Raw genomic sequence first — 23,942 nt, forward strand, 5'->3', positions numbered from 1 at the left:
AATTTGTATGGAGTGTTTGTAAGTAAAGAATTCATGTCAACATTTTAATCAGAATAATTCTATTTTTTAAAGATAATTAATGATAATATTAAAGTAAAAATAGCAAACTATTTCAAATTAAAATACAAGGACTAAATTCCAAATTCAAGTATAGTAGAGAGATCAAACCATAATTTAACCCTTTTTGACCATTAGCAGTCACCCCATGTTTCCGAGGCAGGCTCAGCGAATCCAAAACCCTGGGGTTTCAACATGGAGTGGTTTCTCTCAAACTGCTGCAACTCCAGTCCCCCGGCGTAAGTTAGAACCTCTCTCACGTTCATGCTAAAGTTAACTTCCCCATTGGCACCAGCATGATGGTGATTGTCTCCGGTCAAACCTAGAAAATCCCTCGTGAAATGGTCGCTGCTCTTCTGCCATGAGCCCAAGCTTCCGGCGCCGAAACCGAAAAAATCCGATGAGACATAGCTAGCCATGTTGTTGTTGCCACCTCCTTCGTCGTCGTTTATCTGCGTAGCAGTTGCGCCAACGGTGGCGGCCTTTTGAAGGAGCGCGGTGGCCGGCATGGCAACATTGGAGTAAATGTTATTGCTGACATGGAGGTTCTGGAAGGATGATACGATGCCGAGCTTCGGAGGCGGCGGCTGAGCCGGTTCTTGGGAGAATGGAACAAAGTTATGAGGCCAAGGCTTGACATGAAGTGGATTATTATTATCATTAGGGTTAGGGTTAGAGGTCTGAGTAGGTTCCAGCCATGGCTGGAAAGAGATATGAGTTTGGAAAGGGAAAATCGGAGGATTCACGGCGAAGGCGACACCAGATACGGAGGAGGAGGCAGGGTGATTAGCTGAAAACCTTGCACTTTCTTCAGCCAATGCATCACAAAATGTTCTGTGCGTTATGAAACTGTCCTTCCTAGAGATTTTCACAAAGAAGAAAACACCCATGAAAACTCAAAACCCTAGGATCATGCATGCGCATTGAATAAATCATAAATGTAATAAACTTTATGTTTGTTGGTCAAATGTTAATCAATGTGTACGTAATGCATCCAAACAAATGACTTAAATTTTCATGAATTTGGTAAAATAGTGATGGATAGTGTTATATATATATATTAATATTTAAACTAGAGCTTCATGCATGTAACAAAAGATATGCAATCAAACATGATCTAATTGATCATGATGGATAGTGAAAAAAAAGGAAAATAACAAAATCATCCCCCCAGATATTTTTGCAGATTTCTTCAGTCTCTACCTTATGATGATCTCTGCGAGTTAATGATGGCAAGCTAAAATGAAATAAAATTTTGTAAAAGATTTCTGATCAATTGTACCGTGAACTCCAAAAAGCAATAATTATAGTAATTTCTTCTGCTTCATTTCTTTTGGATATCATCATTGTTTTTGAGACCGCAGTCCACTCGATAACAAGATACAAAAAAGAAAAGAAAAAACAGAGAAAAAAAACATGTTTTTTTCAGATAATATGAAGATTGTCATCTGGTTCAGATTTAAAAGGTATTTCTTTTAGAATTAGGTCTCCAAAAGACAGATACAGATGATTTGTATTAATGGTGTCCAACTTCGACAACACAAAAACCTGTGACTTCATGCATTTAAGTTCCCACATATATTCCCTTGCATGACTTACCATTATCGTGTAACAGGAGCAACAAAGCAAAACAAAAATGGATTTCCCCACGAAATACCAAAGAGATTTAGTCTAAAGTTTAAAACCTGAATTTCGTAAACAACACGAATTAATCGATCAATAAATCGTATCTATGAAATATGAAATACATACCTTGAGAAAAGGGTTCTACAATCACATCTATATTCTCTGGTTCCACAAGTCTTAGAATGAGCTTTCCAATCAGATTGAACAGCGTAGAACTTTGAGCATTTCTCACACTTCCATCTCTTCTCTCCATGTTTCCGGCAAAAGTGTTTCTTGATGCCGGTAAGATCGCCTAAAGCCCTCGACGGATGGTGATGCACACACGTAGGCTCGGGGCAAACATAGGCTTTCTTCTTCATCTCTCTGCTCCTTTGCTTCAGTTTCCATGGAAGGTTATGTCCCCTTCTATGGAGCTGAAGGTTTTGATCTCTTTGGAAACCTTTATTACAGATCTCGCACACGAATCTGTTGGTCGTCAGCAAAGACTTGGGAGACAAAGCAATCACTTCAGCGTCAGGGTCTACTCAGCAGCAACAACATCAAACAGTTAAACACAGATTGTGCTTTTTTTTAACTGTCAAAAAACATGTTTTCGAACCGAACAAAGTTTTACCTGGGTTCCCTGGGAAATTTCTTTTCTTCTTAACTTTGGTTGGAACAATGGGATTTAAGCTGCCTAGGTTGTCTTGAACCCTTGTAATAGAAGAAACACTAACTTCCTCCGACCAAGAACTGGAATTGGACATAACTGTTGGAAACATGTCTGGGAAAGAAAGAACGAACGAACAAGAAAAAAAACCCAGAAAGATTAATTTGATTTCTCCCTTTTTTTTTCACAGTATTAGCTGTTGTGTTGAAAGGGTATAATTATAAACAAAATCTCGTGAAGAGATGATGATGGGTTATTCTCTCCAAGCCACCATCTAGCCATGGATTGTTCGTCAGAAAAACTCTGCAACACAATCCGATATATATAAGGGTAAAAAAACCCTCAAGAACTGAGAATCTAACCTTTTCCTTTCTGCAGATATAAAGATTTACAGAGAGATTTTGAGAGGGGAAGAATAAGAGTGGAAAGTTTCAGTAGCAGGGTGGTTTAGATAATAGTAGATCATTACAAATAAAATTCAGGTGAGATAAAAAAAAGTGTTAAGAAATCTAGAAAAGGAAGATAGTAGGGGGCAGCTCTTAGAGGAAGCATTGGCTAGGAAATATCTCGGCTCAGCCCCAGTTGATTCAGCGAATTTTGCTTTCATTTTTTGTTTAAATATTCTTATACTCCAATAATTTATACCCTCTGACGTTGGCACTTCCTGTCTTTTCCTTTGTCCCTGTTATATAACACCCAAACCCTAGAAGGAATTATAATGTTATATTAATTAAATAGTACGATTTAGTAGCTTACAAAGCATGGTAAAAGCGTAAACAACAAAAAATAAATAAGATTGTAAAATTAAAATATTTAAATAAATATTTATTTATATATTTTTTAACAATAAAAAAGGGTAATAACCTCCAAGACGGAGTATAACTTCGCCCTTATGCATATTATCATTAAAATTTAATTTCGTTCCATTTTAGGGTTCAGGACCAATTGTTTAAAGCATAGCTTAGTATGATGCTATGTAAAATTAGGTGACCTCTTATTGGGATTTACTGTAAGAATTGTTTACTGAAACTTAGTGAAATTGAATTTCCCTCTTAATTATGTTCCATTGTTACTGGACAAGTACATATGGCATGTGTGACGTGTTGGGAAATAAACCGAGTACGAGTAATTTCCCTATAACCAGATTAGTGAGAATGCGAAATAAAAGCGGAAAAATAATACCCAAAATTGATAACGGAGTTCAGCCAATTGTGCCTACGTCTCCGGACTGCTGCAGATCTTTTACTAGAGAGAAAATTTACAGGTGTTTACAAAACACTCACTACTCACAAGAAAGCTTTCTAGTATTGGAAGAAAGAAATGATTTGGGATGATTTTGAAGCTAAATAGACTAGGGTATTTATAGTTGAAGCTTAAGGACTAATCTTGTAATTACCCTAAAAATACAGTGGCTAAATGTATGATTTATCCATTACCATTTTCAACAAATGATGCATCATTCGGTGCCTAATATTTTTTTTCAACAATATAATCTAGCCGCTCATGTTGCTGCCCAATTTGTTGAAAAAACTCTCCCCCTTTTTCGACTTACTTTCAACAATCTCCCACTTGAAGACTGATTTTAATCTTTCTTCACACCTTGATCAATGCAGTAGTATTTCTGGTCATGTTATTCTAGCATGTCAACTGAAGCTGAACACAACTTTAGTTTGTCAGTGGTCACCGTCTTTGTCAACATGTTTGTCGGATTTTGAGTTCCACTAATATTTTCAAGTTTCAAAATCCCATCTTCCAGAAGAGACTGAATAAAAATGATATCTCAATTGTATGTGCTTCGTCCTAGAATGAATAGACGAATTGTTTTTTGCCTAACTCTTCCAAGAAACTTTGGAGCCAGACCATCTCCTTGTTGGCTTCCGTAACAACGACATATTCTGCTTCAGTTGTGGAGAGAGCAACTATCTTCTATAGTTGAGAAACCCAACTGATGCAGGGGGATCCGAGACAGATGATGCTGAGCTGTCAGATTGCACCTTGATGGCGCTGAGATACCATGAATTGGCAGATCAGCGCAAAGGCGGGAATTGATTGTGACATGTTCCTCATTGGGGTCGTTTTGAGTATGTTTCAGTCTTTTGGCCATAACTTTGGCTACAGGTGTCAGAATCGCACATAAGACCCCAATCCAGAAAGCTCTTTTCGACGCGCACGCTCTCCACATGAGCTATGCTCCATGTGGCCTTTTTTCAACCTCAAATTCTGCCGTTTTCCCCTCCGAATCACTAGAATTAGATATTTTTTATTATTTATGGTAATATTTCGATTGTCAATTAGGAAGTCAATTTAAATCCAATTTAGGCCGGATTTTTTGGAGATTGCTTATTTTATTTCGAATTTCAATTTAGAGTGATTTTCGGGATTTTTCTATTTTTGGAAAAATTCGAATAAAGACGATTTTTGGCTATAACAGTCCGGCTTGTGGACTGATTTTGGCATTGTTTGATTTGATAATATTTTATTAAACCCTAGAGACTTTTTTTCTCTGGATTTTTTTGGGCGAATTTTCTCTTGTGAATCATCTGTTGGAGCGCTTGCAGGATAATCACTATTCTGTCTGGCGTCACCAACTCACTGCAGTACCTCCTAGAGTATAGACATACCCTGTAGTGCTCATTCTGATGTTAACATTTCCGACCAAGTCAGCATCTACATAACCTGTCAGTATCGTATCTCCACCTTTGAAACAAAGTGCTTTGTTTGTAGTACCCCGTAGATATCTGAGGATCCATTTGACTGCTTCCCAGTGTACCTTTCCCGGATTATTCATGTACCTGCTAACAGCTCCCACTGCATGAGCAATATCTGGTCTGGTACAAACCATGGCATACATCAGACTTCCAATTGTTGAGGCATACGACACCTTCACTATGTGTGCACTTTCTTCCTCCGTCTTTGGTGACTGTTCTTTGGAGAGTCTAAAATGAACACCTAAAGGTGTACTTACTGGTTTAGCATCTTGCATGTTGAACCTGGAGAGTACTTTGTTGATGTACTCAGCCTGTGATAACATCAAAGTTCCCGGCTTTGTGTCTCTCTTAATCCTCATCCCAAGAATCTTCTTTGCAGCGTCCAGATCCTTCATAGTAAATTGTTTCGACAATTTTTGCTTCAAGTTTATAATCTCTTGCATGTCTGAGCCTGCAACGAGTATGTCATCAACGTACAAAAATAAAATAATGAAGCTATTGTCGAACCTCTTGATGTAGCAACAATGATCTGTTTGGCATCTAGTAAAACCACTACTACTCATGAAGCTATCAAACTTCTTGTACCACTATCTAGGAGCTTGTTTTAAACCATACAAGCTCTTCTTCAACCTGCATACCAGGTTTTTGTTTCCTGCCTCTATGAAGCCTTATGGCTGCCTCATATAGATTTCTTCCTCCAAATCACCATAAATGAAAGCTGTCTTTACATCTAACTGCTCAAGATGTAAATTCTCTACATGTACAATTTTCAACACCAGTCTGATTGTAGACAGTTTTACGATTGGAGAGAAAATTTCATTGTAGTCAATACATTCTTTATGCTGAAAACCTTTGACAACTAATCTTGCTTTGTAGCGTTTGCTCCTATCGTGCTCTTCTTTGATCCTGTAAATCCACTTGTTGTGGAGCGCTTTCTTGCCTTGTGGTAATTCAGCTAATTCTCATGTCTGATTTGACATAAGCGAGTCCATCTCATTTTTCATGGAAGACTCCCACTTGACTGAATCCTCCACCTGCATTGCTTCATCAGTCAGCAACAAGTAGTGCAAAGAAGGCGAATAAAGCTGGGTTGGTTTAGGAATTCTAGAGGAACGTCTTAGTTCTGGTGTGCCTGGTTCTTTTTGAAATGCTTCAGGACTGATCTGAACATCATTTCTAGAAATCTCCTCAAACTCAGCAAATTCCTTTGTTTCAGCTTCGGTATTGGAGCTAATTGATTATATGGTTGACATGTCTTTGTACATCACATTCTTATTGAAAATAACATCTTTGCTTCTGGTGATCTTCCGATTTTTGTAGTCCCAAAACCGGTAACCGAACTCATCACCACCATAACCAACAAATACACATTTGTTGGACTTGACATCAAGTTCACTTCCTTCAGCAGAGTTTATGTGTACATAAGAAATACAACCAAAGACTCTTAAGTGTGAAAGGTTTATTTCTTCCTTGCTCCAAAATTCCTCTGGTATTCCACCATCCAAGGGAATTGAGGGCCCATGGTTGATCAGGTAAGCTGCAGTGTTGATAGCTTCAGCCTATAGCATTTTGGGCAAGCCAGGATGTATCCTCATACTTCTGGTACGTTCATTCAGAGTTCTGTTCATGCGCTCTGCTATGCTATTCTGCCGCGATGTCATGGGAACTGTTGTCTCCATCTTGATCCCATTGTTTGCGCAGAAATCTCTGAATCTTCTATTTCTGTACTCTCCTCCATTATCAGACCTCAACCACTTGACTTTCAAACCATTTTCATTTTCCACCATGGCCTTCCTTGTAAAATCACCGATGAAGGTGACATAATATAGTGAGCCTACAAGAGATGGAACTGAAGATGGTCCCCATACATAAGTATGAACCAACTCTAATTTTTTTGCCTTGGGTGTCTTTCCAATCTTTGCAAAACTGACTTTCTTTTGTTTTCCAAAGATGCAATCCTCGCATAGTCTGACATCTACATTCTTTAGATCTGGAAGCTTCCCTTTTGACAAGAGTGTCTTCATCCCTTTCTCGCTCATATGGCCAAGCCTTTGGTGCCATAGGTTTGATCTTCCATCAGCATCTACTGCAGTAATGATATTCTCTAAGTTTGAGGTTACATAGAGAGTACCAGTCTTCTTACCACGAGCAATGACGAGTGCTCATTTGGTAATCTTCTATTCACAGTCTGAAAAGGTTGTACTATATCATTCTCCATCAAGTTGTCCAACAGAAATAAGATTTCTTTTGAGGTCAATAATATGTCTCACTCCTTTCAGCGTCCAGTTGGTACGATTTGGCAGCTTTAATCGGATGTCTCCTTTTCTGACGATCTTCAAGGTTGCATCATATGGCCAAGCCTTTGGTGTCATAGGCTTGATCTTCCATCAGCATCTACTGCAGCAATGATATTCTCTAAGTTTGAGGTTACATAGAGAGTATCAGTCTTCTTACCACGAGCAATAACGAGTGCTCCTTTGGTAATCTTCCATTCACAACCTGAAAAGGTTGTACTATATCCTTCTCCATCAAGCTGTCCAACAGAAATCAGATTTCTTTTGAGGCCAGGAATATGTCTCACTCCTTTCAGCGTCCAGTTGGTCTGGTTTGACAGCTTTAATCGGATATCTCATTTTCTGACGATCTTCAAGGTTTCATCATCAGCTAGATGAACCTTCCCAAAATCACCCCTGACATAGTTCTCCATGATTTCTTGGCATGGGGTGGAGTGGAAAGATGCTCCTGAAACCAATATCCATGATTCAATTGGACTGTTGACGCTTAAAATCATGACATCACCAGTCTCCTATGTCATGTTGGCAGATTCCTGTGCGTCAGTAACTTTCTTCAGTGCTCAACAATCTCTTTTAAAGTGACCATTCTTGCCACAATTATAACAGGTAAAATATTTCTTTCCCGTTCTTGATTTGCCCCTTCTGGAGTTCGATCTGCCACGATTTGAATTTCTTTATGAAGTTCTCCCTCTAGACTCGGTGTGCAAGGCTGATGAGGTTGATGCTTCACCCGATTCTCTCCGTCGAATTTCTGCGCTCAATACCAGATCTCGAACATCGTCAAATTTTAATTTGATGTTTCCCGACGAGCTGCTGACTGCTATAACAGTAGCATTCCAACTGTCTGGCAGAGATGATAAGAGAATTAAAGCTCGAACTTAATCATCGAATTCAATTTCCACGGAACTCAACTGGGTTGTGATTGTGTTGAGTTCATTTATGTGTTGAGTTCATTTAGGTGTTGAGCCACTGATGCCCCTTCCGCCATCCGCAAATTGAATAATCGCCTCATCAAGTGAACTTTGTTTGAGGCCGATAGCTTCTCATACATACTGGAGAGAGCCGCCATAAGACCCGCTGTGGTATTTTCCTTTGCTATGTTAAAAACAACATTGCGGGATAACGTCAGTCGGATAACTCCGATGGCTTGTCTGTCGAGAAGAGCCAGCCTTCATTCTTCATGCCCTCTGGTTGCTTTCCTGAGAGAGGTTGATATAGATTTTTCTGGTATAAAAAATCTTCAATTTGTATCTTCCAAAAGCTAAAGTCCGCACTATCGAACTTCTCAATTTTCACATTCCCTTCGTCTGCATCCATCGCTTCCGCTCGAATCTGGGTTCGTTTGGATCGTTTCTGACAATTCGTGTGAACCACCGTGTATTAGAACACCTCCGTCAACAATATCTTGAAGCTAAATAGACTAGGGTATTTATAATTGAAGCTTAGGGACTAATCTTGTAATTACCTTAAAATACAATGGCTAAATGTATGATTTATCCATTACCATTTTCAACAAATGATGCATCATTCGGTGCCTAATATTTTTTTTCAACAATATCATCTAGCCGCTCATGTTGCTGCCCAATTTGTTGAAAAAACTCTCCCCCTTTTTTGACTTACGTTCAACATGACGAGATCATTATCGATACTATATGATATCAACATTTCATATCTTAACCACCTGATTATCACCCGATTGCTAGTTGACATTGGGTTACAATACTGTTGTCCATATGTATAGTTTATGTGATATTGTAATCATTGCGTTTATTGATTGATAACTGAGGGTAGGTAAAATTAGTATATAAATGTGAACTCCATCATATCGATAATAGCTAAGATGACTAGCTTAATTTCTTATTGATGATTTCCTAGACTTACCTCTCGCGATTTATATTGCCTAATATGCTTGTGTTTATAAATTACAAGTAGTATAGCTGACTAGACGTGTATCACTAAGTTTTGTAAGTTTGGTTTTCAGATAATTTTGTTTACAGGTTAATAGCTTGAGCTTGATCGAGGAGTATCGTGGTGACAACATATCCATCGTTTCCATACAAGAGTACAATACTAATTTCTTCAGTGAACATATACATTTAGAGGATCCTTATCTATGCGTGTGTAAAGTCTATGGATATATTTCAGTTTTGATTTACATTAAATTGTTACGAAGTTTCGGTTTATATTATTTATAACTATCTTTTATATTTTATGTTAAGATATGAGCTTATATTTGAAATAAACATTTTTAATTTGACGATTATTACTACGTCCCAACGTAATAACTTAAACTCATCGTATATTGATTGAGTTTAGAGTGTTATAACTTCCTCGAGTTAAAGGAGAATACAAGAAAAAAAACTTGTCCAATTATTCATGGCTAAGAAACTACCTCTCCTTGAGTGATCAACCCTATTTGAATAGGAATTTGATGAGTCGATCTATCTATTACATCAACTTCACTTGAAGATTTCCCTAACTGAAATCTTTCAATTTCATCCAAATATACATACGTACGAGAGGTTTCAATGAACCAAAGTAAAAACATGTAAATCTTTCCATTCACAATTTAAGCTTAAAAGAGAAATTCAAAAACATCAACAAAATAACAAAAATAAAAAAACCATTCTAAGCTCTATATTTGACGGAGCTGTGATGCAGAGTTATGATGGCCGTGGGATTTGAATTGCCAATGCAATGATGTGAATATGCTGCACTATTGTTTTCCCCTGTTTTGCATGCAGAAACAAGGGATTGGGAAACCACAAGAGATTGTGAAACCATACTTATGCCAATGGGGTTCATCACCTAATTCACGGGTTCTTCTATTACCAGATTCTCGCATGCAGTTTTGGCTCTATGTTTTTTTCATTCATTTTTTTTTTGGCTTTTATTTCTCTCCTGCGTCGTCATATCTTGTCAAGAGTTATAAAGTTCAAATCTATTTTCTCTTATTGAAAATGTCATATATTTTATCACTGCATCAAATATTTTTTCAATTATAATTATCGGTATCCAATTCATTATTCGATTACACAAAAATATTAATATTGAAACTCTTAATCTTGCTTAAAATATTCACTGTCTCATCTACTAAACCGACGAATCGTTGGTTGCATCAAATGCTTATTAATTATATATATATATATATATATTATTTTGAAGGTTGGTTGGTTCTACAATGGCTCTTGGTATCACACTAGTACCGGTTATCTCCCATGGTTTCCATCCAAGATGGATATCAAGCAGTTCATGCTTTGTTTTGCTTACAAATGATTGTATTGATATGTATCTACATGTATTATGTAATACGCAATTTTATTAATTTTTAATACTTTTTATTACAATTCAAATATTAGATTAAATTTTTTGACTTAATTAATCATTTTAAAATTTGCATTTACAAATAAATATATGTATGCTAACTAGGGTATATCATTATGTATATATATAAAACACCTTATATATATATATATATATATATTAAGAAATTAGATATTTTTCCTATGGTTAAAGGAATGGTTGCTATTTCTAGAGGTGTCGGGTGATTGAGCGTTTACTGTAAAATGGTTAAGAATATTTAGAACAGATACTACTTTATAATCACTTTAGCTTAATCCAAAAAAATATTATACCAATAATTAGAGATAATAGCAACGTTTCATTGATGGCGCATATAGTAGGTATTTGACTTGCTCAAATCCTAATGTTTTTTTTTTTTAAATTTAAATTTGGGCCTAGTTTTTTTTAAAGATAATGTCAGATCAGGTTCGAGATTATGACAAAAAATTCTCGTCTTGACTTATAAATAATAGAATAATTGACCTTTATATATTTAAGAATAATTACTATAGTATTTCTCCCTTTGTATATATATTTTTAATTAGATCTCTATTTCACCTAGTAAAAAGTTTTATATATATGAGATTGAATACTGAGTATGTGTTTTTTTTTTTAGCTTTTGAATCGAGTTTCTGTGATGTCTTGAAGAAGAGAAAAGATTTCAGAGAGATGGGGTAAAGGATTTCGGAAGTTTTATTTCTTAGTAATTTTTTCATGTTACATGATTGTATATGTACACTGCCTTATATAATGACAATCCTATCTAATTACTAATCAATTTGGACCGATACATGTACTGACATTGGGCCACCCGTTAAACTGATCCATCAACCTCAATTCCAGCAGGGAATACGGTGTCGTTAGCTTCTTCATTTATGAAACAATGGAGCCCTTATCCCTTGCTCGAACGAAATCATGTTCCGAATTCACTAATTCGCCCTCTTTCACACACAATCCCTAAATCAGTCGCCATAACCATAACAGTTTCAGATCTGATAAAACTTATTTCAACTCGAATGGAAAGGAATGATGAATGAAAGAATGTTATACTTGAATCTGTATCAGATGAGCTAAAAATCCGATCAGACTTCATCTATGACCATCCCTAAATTTCGACTTCGAAGTGGTGGTTGCCAAAAAAAGGGAGTGCAAATTGCCAAACTGCCAATGAACATGTCAAGAACATTGGTATACTTTTAAGGACGACATCGAGTGTAATGGCTAACTATAGTCCTTGGTAAATTCATCAAAAAAGATAGAAGATGATTTGTTAGATATTAGGGAAGATCGATTACGTAGGAATCGTTTCCTGTTTATTGATTAATCCAAACATTTCACTTTAGAGGTTGATTTACAGGGTACAATCTTTGTAACTTTATGGTATACTCGGGGATTGACCAGTTTCCATTCGGTAGACGACGGTCAATTTATTTATCCCGCAGGCTGCAGTCAAATGTCTTTGTTTCTTGGGGCTCCGACAGAGTAAGAGTATGTTTTTATTATTATTAGGGTTTAGGGCAGAGGAGAGGTGTTTCATTGTACAATTGTTCAGTTACCAGCAGCAGTAGGAGAGGATAGGCCTGAATTTAATGAAAATCAACTTCAGAAGAGAACTGGGCCCATATTATGGTTCATTGAAACTCACGAGAAAGCGCAAGGGATAGGGATAGGCTTTCTATTCGTTTGTCTGTTTATATAATTCCTTTTTTCTATTCACATCCATTTTACAGTTGTTCTTTTTCTTTTTGCCACTCACGAGTCACGAGCGCTGACTTGAACACTTGGACTCATTTTCTCTTTGGTAAAATATATTATTTTGGTTATAAATTGGTTAATTTTTTAAATTATAATTTAATTAATAGTATATTTTAAATACTCTCGATAATTTGACATAAACGATCAAATATCATGTTACGATTGTTGGTATTCGAATTCATATATAAAATAATATTTATTTTGATCACTAAAATTATTTAATTCATACCAAAATTATATTAATTTGATAAACCAGACATCAAAATTATTTACCCTGCAAGAAAATAAAACACAAGTTGAGCTCTTCCATAAGTTATCCTCGTCACTCGCCTCCTTTCTCTCTCTTTCAACTTGTGTGTACATTAGGTAATAAATAGATAAAAACAATGGAACTGGTTCTACATCACTTTATACTATAATCCTTGTGATCATCTCACTGGAATGACCAAATTTAATAAAACAACAACAATATTAGGATCATGAATTGTTTATCGTTAATATAAAATTTTTAAAATATAATTTTGGTAAAAATGTAATAGAGGCCCCAGTATTTAAAAAAAAACTAATGTACAACTCGTATTTTTCTCTCTCTCAACGAGACCCTCCATCTAATAAAAAAAATTTAATGTGGCTCTTTGACTAATTTTTTTCGTTGTTGACTGTTACGATTCTGATATAGCGGTTCACAATGGTTCATCACATGATAAATGACCTGGTAGATGAGCTAAAATTATTTTTGATTTTGTTCGAGGTTCAAATTGATTTTCTAAAAGTTCAATGGTTTATTTAATTTTTAAAAAATAAAATTTATTATAAATTTTAAATATAAAATTATTCAAATGCTCAAAAAAATAAATATAAAAGATACGAAAAGAATAAATTACTAAAAAATTGAATATACATACTAAATATACTAAAGCTATTATAAAAAATAAAAAAAATGTAATATATATCATAGGTTATAAAATGATAATCTATAAATTATTAAAAATATTTTTAAAATATATATTATACATAATATATACATGTAATATATAAGCATATCATTAACACTTGATTAATCAAGACTTACAAAATTTAAATCAGTTGAGATTTACAAATGTTGGATTAATCGAAAGTTATTATATTTTCTAATTATATTTCATGCCGAAACTTATTTTATAATTATCTTTTAAATTAGTCAACACTTACAAAAAGATAATTAGAAAACATAATAAGTTTCGACTAATCCAAAAGGCAAAAATTATAAGTCCCGACTAATTTAAATTTTGTAATTCTCGATTAATCTAGTAAGAATATTTTATATAAGTGTTGATGATATGTTTATATGTTACATGTATATGTTATGTATAATATATCATTCTAATTTTTTTAATAATTATAAGTAATTATTTTATAACCTATTATATATATATATATATATATATATATATATATTAAAATTTGCTATAATTTTTTATTGTTGTAATATGTATATTCATTTTTTAGTAATTTTATTTTTTTTATTTTTTTATTTTTTTGAATATTTGAATAATTTATATTTATAATTTAAAATATTTTTTTATTTTTTAAAAAAATTAAATAAGTCCTTGAACTTTAAAAAAAATCAATTTGGCCCTTGAACAAAAAAAATCAATTTAACCCATCTGCCATGTCATCTGTCATGTCATCAGTCACTGTGGACTGTTATGTTATCACCGTGGATTGTCACATCGGTATTGTGAATATCCACGTCAAATCGTAAAGTTCGTAACGGTTAACGATGGAAAACAATGATCAAAAGGTCATATTGGGTTTGTTTTGAGTTGAAGAACCACATTGAAAGAAAAAAAAATACAAGTCACATTGATTTTTTTTCTAAAATACAAGGGCCTCTAATGTCTTTCTACCTTTAATTTTTGTTGAGTTGAGGCTCTCTCATTCCTATATAGTGATGAGTTAAGAAAACAGAAGTAGAACCTCAAATTCCGCCTCGTTTTTAGCCCATCAATCCACTGTGCCGCTCCTCCATAGCTCCATCCATAAAATATAAATTATCTATTAAAACCACAACATACAAGAGGTTATAGGCCAAAAACATGGTTTTTTCCCAATAGGGCAGCCCATTTTTTTTTTACAAAATATGGCACAAATACTTCTATTTTATGATTTATATTATTTTATACGGTACATGAAATTCATCACGTCGAGATGAATAAAAATATGATTATCAAGGCAATGAGAGGCATCTCTTAACAGATGATGGTGTTGCCAGGAAAGAGTTACCGCTAAGAGCCAAGGAAATTTTGGCACACATCAACTAATCATTTTGTTTCAAATTATAGTACCAGTGGCTGAATCATCATTTTCATTGCAATAGCAACTTGGGTGCAACGAAAACAAAAAGAGATCAAAGGAGTGTTAAAGGAAGAGCTATAAAACAAGGTGAATACATAGAAACCAACAAAAAGAAAAGGATTGGACACAATATCTTTTGTGAGACCCTAACTTCAGTCTCACTGACAAGTTTACTAAAATAACAACACCTAAACAAGTTTCGGAAATTGATCTTTAAGTCCCAATATTTATAGGATGGGTTTCAAAACTAGCTTATAAGTTTTGAAACTCAAATTTGATCGTTTGAACCTTTTTGATGATCTATGTTGTAAAATAATCTCTGAGTGGATGTTTTATAATAGGTACTCCATAATATTTAACCCATAATGACAGACGAGTAGGGATGGTAAATGGGTGGGTTGGGTGTAGATACTCTTTCCCTTATTCTCATACTCATTTAATATTTTCGTATCATCACTCACGACGGTTAAAATTTTTAAATCTATAACCACCCATACTGGTATATTATTAAATCTACCCCACCCCACACTCACTACTCAACTGGATACCTACCATCAATCTCATACCCGTATGTACTCGTCTAACAGCAACCATATAGATTACATATGCAACAAAATATAAAACAAATACATCCATTAAGAGCATAATAAAATCAACCAAAATCAACCAAGGATTTAGGCAAATATAAACCAACCTTAGTTCCAACCGGCTGCAACCTATGATGAACAATGATTCTCCCGTCCCTTGGAATTTTCTCTTTGCTTCTTAATATGGCAAATCTGAAAGAGTCGCAATGACTTTGTGTTCAATTCAGTTAATAGCTCTACGACTGAGATCATTCAGCGAAGCTGCATTTGGGCTCTCCATTTTTACCAAAACCGGCAGCCTTCAAGTTCCGATCCCAGCAAACCCCGTGCCCATTGTCAACACGCTTTTAAAATCCAAAATTTTTAATCCACCTCTAAACGATTTCGACAACCATTTAACGTAAACAGCTATACAATATTTCGGACAACAATACTAGCTTCAATTGTTAACATTATGTTGATTATTTAAAGAGATTCTTGTGTGACAGTTTACGGTTTTAACCGGGTAGATCGTATACAGTTAAAGGCAGACAGTCTGCAAACTGTCACACATATGATGCTCAAAACTCTCCAAGAACGTCCAATGCATGAATGTGAACACGCTTTCCATGAAGCTAGTTAAACCAAAACAAGATACCATGTCAAACATGTTCACTCCCATGAAATGATACCGAAAGATGACACTGGTATGTTAAACCAATTCAAAGACAACTGATCTCATCGTTTCTAATTCTCACTCAAGTATCAATGTTCTTTGCTCCGACGTACTCTCCCCACGGCAACAAGATGTCACCGTCGAGAGAAATTTATCTTCAGACGTGTAAAAGATCCAAAACTTTTTACTATAAAGAAAGTGGACTTTACTTCATCGGCATCTGCTAATATCAGGTCGGCAATATCTCCTAGGTCTCGTTTCGATTACATGACAAACAAAACGGGCTCTTGTAACCAGGACAGTCTCATTGACAAGATTGGAATCATTTAAACACTCAGAGAAAAGGGTGTTCGTTAGTCTTTTTACTTTTTTCTCATGTATTTGATGAAATGATTAAATGTTTGTCAAGTTGCATAATGCTATCTAATCATAAGAAAACCCCTCAACATAATTTGTCTCAAAGAAAAGCAACAATTTTACCTTTAGACTTGCCTGGGTCCTGCAACAGTCCCATCAAAGCAGCATCAACAACATGCAGCAGCAAAATATCAAAAAGATCCTTTAGTTTAAACATGATCAACAGTGAAAAACTAGTGATTAATCTGAAAAAGGTTGAAGAAACAAGAATCAATAACCCCAATTTGATCCAAAATCATTGCAGCTTTCTCTTTTTTCAGCAGTTAGACCTGGGTTTTCTGACATACCACGGACATTAATTGTATTGGTACAAACTGTGAATGTGAGTTTTTTTCTTTGTTCTCACTTAATTTCGATGTTCCAAGAGCCATTTTCAATGGATTTGTGGTTGATGAACAATGCAATTTCCAGCCACAAATAAGAACATGATGACAACCATGAATGTCTCTTTTGAAGACATGAACATGTTCATAGTCTACCAATTTCACCTTGAAAATCTCTAAACTTTTTGAAGAAATTACAGCAGCCAAAATCTTGGAGGAAAAAACCAAAAAAATCTCTTGTTCTTTTCTGGGAATTCATGAATTCATCAGGTGAAAGCAATATAATTTAAAAGCAATCGACAAGAGACCATTATGTTTGATTTTGCAGATGGTACATTTCCAGTTTTAAAGCTCTGCAATTTGGAAAAAGATTCGATAACGACCAATCAGAATCAAATTGCCATGGCCATGAAAAAATCTTCATGGGACACGAATGCAAACCCTTTCATGATTGTTCATTATTGTTGAAAAAAGTTTGATATACGGATTGAAAAACATGCTCAAATCATTGATATTAAAGTATGTTTCTTTTTTACATTAATGAATTTGTACGTAATACAATACCCAGTGATCATTGGAATTCTTTGCAACTTGCGGCTACAACTTGTCGATTTTCAACAGCTTCAGAACAATCTAAAGAAATTAAAAAGAGAGCACAGCTAATTAGTGGATTAAAAGATTGCAGCTTATTGGATGGTACATTAGGGTAAAAAAAACCAGAACAAGAACCTTTCGAAATAAGTCATGATCGATGAACACAGCAGATTCTGATCTACAAAGCTAGCTGCAATAACATAAACCAAAGACAGAAAATTAAGCTGCAAAAAGGATATATAACAAGGGGGGGGGGGGGAACAGGGTTAGAAACACCAGTAACAAGGGAGATTTTTTTCATGGATATATTGTTCTTTTTCTTCCCTATCCGCCTGCCAAATACCAAGAAACCATCAAAGCAGTGTGAAACATTATGGCTTAACTGTGTGTTTTTGAAGACCCATTTTGCAGAAAAATAAGAGGAACTGATGCTACTTTGGACTTGAACCCAAGTATCCCAATCGGTCATCCAATACATTCACATCTTCGTCATCGCCTTCTTCGGTTCCCGGTATATCGTACTCACCTTCGAATCTCTCGTTCAGAAACTCTTCCCAAAAGCCTTCGTCGAGTTCTTTATCATGGTGTTGGAAATCATCTTGTGTTTCTTCATGGTCCCTCCTTGCCCTACCATACCCTTGCATTTCAAGTGCCAATGCTTCCAACTCGGTCACTCGGTATCCGTAATCACCACATTCGGAAGGCTCCGTTTTAACCGGACTTATCCAGCTTGATTCGCCTACATCAACTCCAACCAGTCGCCTCCGTTTCTTCGACATAACTTCTTCGAGTTCCTTTCTTTTATCCTTTTGTTGCATCAATTGCTGGATAAAAGCCGGGTTCCGCATTGCTCTAGCTAGAAACGACATCATTTGCTGCTGTTTCTTTTCGGTTCCTTGCAGCCTTTCTTCCATGGCTTGAATGTAAGCTCGAGTCGTCTGTTGTTGCTGCCTCAGCTTCACTAATTCCATCATCAGAACCTGCTTGCCGCGCTTCAATCGATCGACATCGCCATCGAGTCCGAATCGGCCGACTTCGACACAAGGACCCGAAGCTTGATTAGATAGTAGTGGCTGAGATGCTGTCTTTCTCCTCCTAATGTTCTTCAGTAGATGCCTATGCCCCCTTAGAAACCCTTCATTGGCAAATTCCCATTTGTCTGGATCAGTCTTTCTAAAACCCTGCAAGTAAATGAAAATCACACAATAATCAATCAAAACACTTGCTAATTAATTAATTCGTGTTTAATTTCATTGTTGATGGAAATTGACTAGCCTATCAAAATACCGCATAAAAAATAATTGAGCAATGGTCCCATTTCCAGAAACAACCATTATAGGTGAAAAAAAACAATAAAAAAACACAAGTTGCTCAGTGTCTGTTAAAAATTTGCAGAAAAAATAACCCAGAAACGGGCATCAAAGAGCATTCTACAGAAAAACGTAATAAAAATATTTTAAAAATGACTTTTATGATCTGTAAGTCATGTGAGATTCCAGAACTTTCAAGAAAAATCTCGAGCATCGATAATTTTAAAGAAGAAACATTTTGCATCCAATGAACTAGGAGATAAACCAATGTTTGCAAATGAAATGAACGGAACCCAGAATTCCAGAACATTCAAAATTGAAAAATTATAAACAGAATAAATAAGAAATGCGAAAACTTACGTAAGTATTGAGTTGCCTAACAAAACTGGAGAAATTATTGTGCTTGAAGTATCGAGGAAGAAGACTAGTGGAGAAAGCGTGAGGATTCCACACAACAAAGCTGTTGCCCCCTCTGCTCCAAGAAACTATGTAATTAGTACTAGGATCATCAACAATGTCGAAAGCCTTGGTAAGAAATGGCGGCGGCCCCGAATCGTTAAGAACCTCCATCGGCTGCGGCGCCGGCATCATCATCATAGCCGACGGGTCCTCGTCGGGCTGAAAATAACTCGAGCTCGGATACTCTTCCTTGACCGGAAGATACGGATTCATCGTCTAACTTCAAGCTTCTTGACTACTGTTTGTTTCGATAAAATCCAAAAGAGAAAGGAGAAGATCGGGAGCTTGAAAGAGGGGAAGCTTCATGTACGCCAAGCTGATTCCTCAAGCATGTAAAAATAAAATTCGAAGCTGAATCTAAAGTGAAACAGTACGTTCATAAATAGAAAGTGAAACAGAGAATCTTTAGCTGTTTTTCGTTGAGGTAGTTTCCTCCTTGGGAAGGTCGTTTTTGCCGTTATAGCAAGAGTTGTGTAGCTTAGTCACGCCCGTATATATAATAAGAGCCAAGGAAACAAGTGTGTAATAAAAAATAGGTTAAAAAGGACATTTATATTTTATTTGGTTTCTTATAAAAAAATTATTTAGAAAGTTCTAGAGGTTATAATGGAACCTTATTATTTTATTTTGATTTAATAATAAGATTTTTTTAAAATTGTTTATTTGTTTTATGAATAAAATAATGAAAAAATAAGTACGTTTTCTTTAGTGTGGAAAGTTCTGGAACTTCAAGTGGTAAGGCCTGATGGAGACATGGTTAGACCACCTTTTTTGTATATTTTTTATTTTTAAAAAAATTGGATTCCATTTGAAATTAGAGCCGTAAACGAGCTGAGTTAAGCTCGACTTGAATTGACAACTTTGAAATGGAGTTTGACTCGATTCGAAATTTCGTGAGTTTAAATTTCAAGCTCTACTCGAATTCGAAATCCTGAACTGAAGCTCGTGAGCAGCTCGAAAAGACTCGAAATAAATAAAAATTCTTAAACTTAACTCGATTGATGCCTCAAACTCAAACCTAAATCTTAAATACATGAAAAGCTTATTGTATTTTAAAAAAAATCAGTACATAAATGTTAATATTATTAATAATTTTTTAAATATAAAATATTAATATATTATATTTTTTAGTTGCTCACGAGTTTTTCGAGTCGAATATCAAGTAGCTCGATCTCGAGTCGAGCTCGAGTCGAGTCCATTCGATCTGAGTATTTATTAAGCCTTGATCGAGTCGATCTCGAGTAGCTTGCGATCTGTCTCGTCTCATTTACAACCCTATTTTTGATTGGCTAGACAATGGCTCCCACCTTTAGTTATTTTTTTTTACTAAGCTAAAGTTAATTACAAAATAATATATATTTTAAATACTCTCAATCATTTGATAGTAAACGTTTAATTACTCTTATAATCGTTGGAGCTTGAACCCGTGACCTTTAAAAACAACAACGATCTCTTTAATCACTAAAATTATTTAGTTTATGCTTTAGTTATTAGTCAAATTAAAAAATATATGAATTATTACTAAAAAAGTATCAAAGTGGTTTCCATTTGAAATAATGTTAGTAATTGATAAAATTAATATAGTACCAAGTTAGCATAATGAATTGACCATTCCCGTTAATTTGAGTGACCATTTTCTAATATTTCATAGTTGGGGACATAACTAAAAAGTAGGCTATAGCCAGGTGACTATTTAGGCAGATTCCCCTAAAACTCAGTCTAATATTAGATTTTGTCGCATCCACTATATAAATAAAATAAAATATTTTACGTAAAATAATACATATTTACGAAATTTTATTCAACAAATAATAACGGAGTTTTTTTTAATAATTATTTATTGTTGATAACAAATGAATATTATCTATCGTTGAAGCTTTATTCTTTCTGATCGACTTTGACGAAAAATTATAATTAGTGAGGGAATGCTCGTTTGTTGATGTTTTTGTGTGTGAGGTAATCATAAGAAAGAAGCAGATGAAGATTGTGCGTGTTTACTCTAGGATTCAACTCATTTTTCAGTTTTAGTTAAGGGTATTTATAATAATCTTTAGTGTATACGTCAGAAGTATTATCGTTATGATTATTATAAACTAGAGAGCTAGACAAATCTAATTGTCAACCCTTGGATTACATTTTAGTAAATCACGAGGATCTATTAAAAAAATTGTCTATGCATTATAGTTGATTAGGAAGCTTGTATCCGGAAGATGTAGGCTTATTAAGGTTCTGATAGATGAGGGCATGCTCAGAGATCTTGGCCAATGGAGTGCTGGTAGTTTCAGCAAACCTAGTTTGACGAAGTCTTCGAGGTTTCTGGAAGACATCCCTAAAGGTATAAAAAATTATTTCTCTCTGATCGACGAAAATGTCCTAAATGGATTGACTTGAGATTTGTGGTAAAAAATATAACTGACTTTTTATAGTTGGAGTGAATGAGTTGTGCTGGTCGTTAACAATTTACCCATTCTGGTTTGGGTATAGAGTCGTGGTCGTTGAGGGGACAGCCGTTGATTGATGCTTTTTTATGTGTGAGAGAGGTAGTCATAAGGGAAAAAGAGATGAAGATTGGGTGTGTATATTCGAGGATTTAACCCCTTTTCAAATTTTGATTGAATATATTTATAGTGATCTTTCATTGTGTGTGTCAATCGTAGTGTCATTATAACAATTCATAAAACTAATGAGCTAAACATATATGATTATTAAAATTTAGACTATGTTCTAATAAATCACGAGGATCTGTCAGAGGTCTTGTACATGCTGTAATTTATTAAAAAGCATGTAACTGGATGATGTAAGTTTATTTGAAAATCTTGTAGATGGAGGACGTATTTAGAGTCAGATTGACATTGCTTTTGAAAAGTGATTTTTCAAAGTGATGTTGAAACTAATTTTAAAAGTGGTGTTTAAAAGTGCATTTTAAAATTTAATTGTTTGAAATTACTGTTAAAAAGTGAGATTAAAAAGATAAAACGCTCATTATAGATATGACGTTATAAATTAAAAATATAGCATTTAAATTATAGTTACTTTTATATATGAATTTAATTTATTTTTAAATAATTAAAATAAATTATTTTTAAGGATATTTGTATTAGATTATTAAAATAACATATAAATACATAATTGAGTGCAACCCATGCATCGGTAAGGATAAAAACATAAATTTACTTTTAAACACAAAATTGGAATTAAAATGCTAGAAATTCTAGTTTTTGCGGTCGGTTAAAAATCACTATTTCCATTGTATTGTTTTTCAATTATTACTCGTTTGACATTAATTTTACGATGACAATAATTTTTTTAATTAAAAGTGCTTTTAAACAACAATATCAATCCAGGTCTTAGAGACATCACTGACGAAGATTGGGAGATTTATAAGAATCTATCTTTGGATATATAACATACATAAAGAATGAAAAATACCATCATTGTAATAATATTAATTTTCATTTCAAGCACGAACAAAATGATTTTGGTTGTAAATGAATCTATCTCGAGTTTAAGCAATAAAAATATCAGGGATGCGAGCTTTTGATGTCAAATAATTAAAAATTATCTCTAAATATACACTACCTTATATTTACTCTATGGTAATAAAAAAATTCATTTCAAATAATTGTGCTGTGGTGAATTTTTATTGAGTTAGTATCCGCATTTATATATGACATCAATTTAATTAAGAATTTAATTAATAAATAAAGGAATCATAGACTAAAGCTCAAATAATAGTCCAGTCTTCTAAAATTGCTCAGTAAGATCTAATCTTTCAAAAGCAGTCGAATAATAATTTAATGTGTTAGATTATTTTATAACTTATTTAATTATTTTATAATTTTGAGTAAATATAGTTAATCAAATAATCAAGTTGTTTAATTTTATTATCTCATATTTAATTACGTAATGAATTTTAAATCCACCAAAAGCATCTCTTTCAACTCTTGGAGTCGTCTCTTTTATTCTCTTCTAGATAAGATGAAAATTTGTCATAAAAAATTATTTTATAATTTTAAACACCGTATGAATGACCTGGAATAAAAAAAATCTTGAGCATTTAATCTGGATTGTATACTTCTAAAATATATATAAGTACATGATGTATTAATTTAAGTTTCGTTGGTTGGTAGAGTGTAATGAGAATTGGGGAAGGAACATATAATAATGGACTTCTGTTTTTCAACTCACTTTGGGGCCGACGAGCCAAGTGGGATAACTCTTTTTGTCAACGGTATACACAATTACAAGTTGATCTTATTTTTAAATTATTTTTATATAAACAAATAACATAATATTATTATTTAATTACTTTATTAGTGTCAATTTTTAGTATAATAAGATACCATTAACAGTAATACTATTATTTTATTAAAATATCAGGAAACATGGTTTTCAACAAATTATTAAAATAGTGTACTAATTATATTTTTCAAATACCGCTTTATTATTATTATTCTATTGATATTCGGGAAGGTCATACAAGTTGAAAATGCCAATAAATAGGGACCACGTCACTTCATATATTTTATATATAGAACTTTCCGGAACAAAACATAGTCTTCTATAAGATAAAATAGGTTATAATATTACTATTTTCTGGATAAACTTTAATTTAAATCCAAAATAAAATTATTTATTTTACCAAAAATACGACAAAGAGAAAATATTAGTAGTCTGTCGAATGTAAAAATAAGGTTTCTGATTGGACGAGGAGGAAGGTGACTAATATGATCAATTCTGAAATATTTAGGATACGTGGCAGATTATAGAATAGACCTGGGTGGCATAAGGGACACGTGTCGATAGTAGAATAGTTAATTAATGTTTGG

General features: G+C 34.2%; 2 protein-coding genes across 4 annotated transcripts; both read right to left on the reverse strand.

Moving 5' to 3' along the window:
- Positions 1-183: 183 nt before the first annotated feature.
- On the reverse strand, positions 184-2,902 carry LOC120179949 (protein indeterminate-domain 12-like). 2 transcript variants are annotated; one of them, XM_039185399.1, is made up of 4 exons: positions 2,695-2,902; positions 2,297-2,446; positions 1,810-2,203; positions 184-915 (listed from the first exon to the last, which is right to left on the reverse strand). In XM_039185399.1, exons 2-4 carry the CDS (start codon positions 2,442-2,444, stop codon positions 192-194), a joined length of 1,266 nt encoding a protein of 421 aa, XP_039041330.1. In that variant the 5' UTR covers positions 2,445-2,446; positions 2,695-2,902; the 3' UTR covers positions 184-191. The 2 variants fall into 2 exon arrangements, with proteins under 2 accessions (XP_039041330.1, XP_039041329.1); XM_039185398.1 differs by having other exon boundaries at positions 2,297-2,902.
- On the reverse strand, positions 270-19,559 carry LOC120179951 (heat stress transcription factor A-6b-like). Of its 2 annotated transcripts, XM_039185401.1 has the most exons (3): positions 19,015-19,559; positions 17,771-18,525; positions 270-281 (listed from the first exon to the last, which is right to left on the reverse strand). In XM_039185401.1, the coding sequence occupies exons 1-2, from the start codon at positions 19,324-19,326 to the stop codon at positions 17,776-17,778; spliced, it is 1,062 nt and encodes a 353-aa protein (XP_039041332.1). In that variant the 5' UTR covers positions 19,327-19,559; the 3' UTR covers positions 270-281; positions 17,771-17,775. The 2 variants fall into 2 exon arrangements, with proteins under 2 accessions (XP_039041332.1, XP_039041331.1); XM_039185400.1 differs by lacking the exon at positions 270-281 and having other exon boundaries at positions 17,663-18,525; positions 19,015-19,558.
- Between the last annotated feature and the right edge of the window lie 4,383 nt (positions 19,560-23,942).

Source organism: Hibiscus syriacus, unplaced genomic scaffold (assembly GCF_006381635.1).
Source record: "Hibiscus syriacus cultivar Baekdansim isolate YM2019G1 unplaced genomic scaffold, ASM638163v2 tig00112471_pilon, whole genome shotgun sequence".
In the NCBI taxonomy this organism is placed as follows: domain Eukaryota; kingdom Viridiplantae; phylum Streptophyta; class Magnoliopsida; order Malvales; family Malvaceae; genus Hibiscus; species Hibiscus syriacus.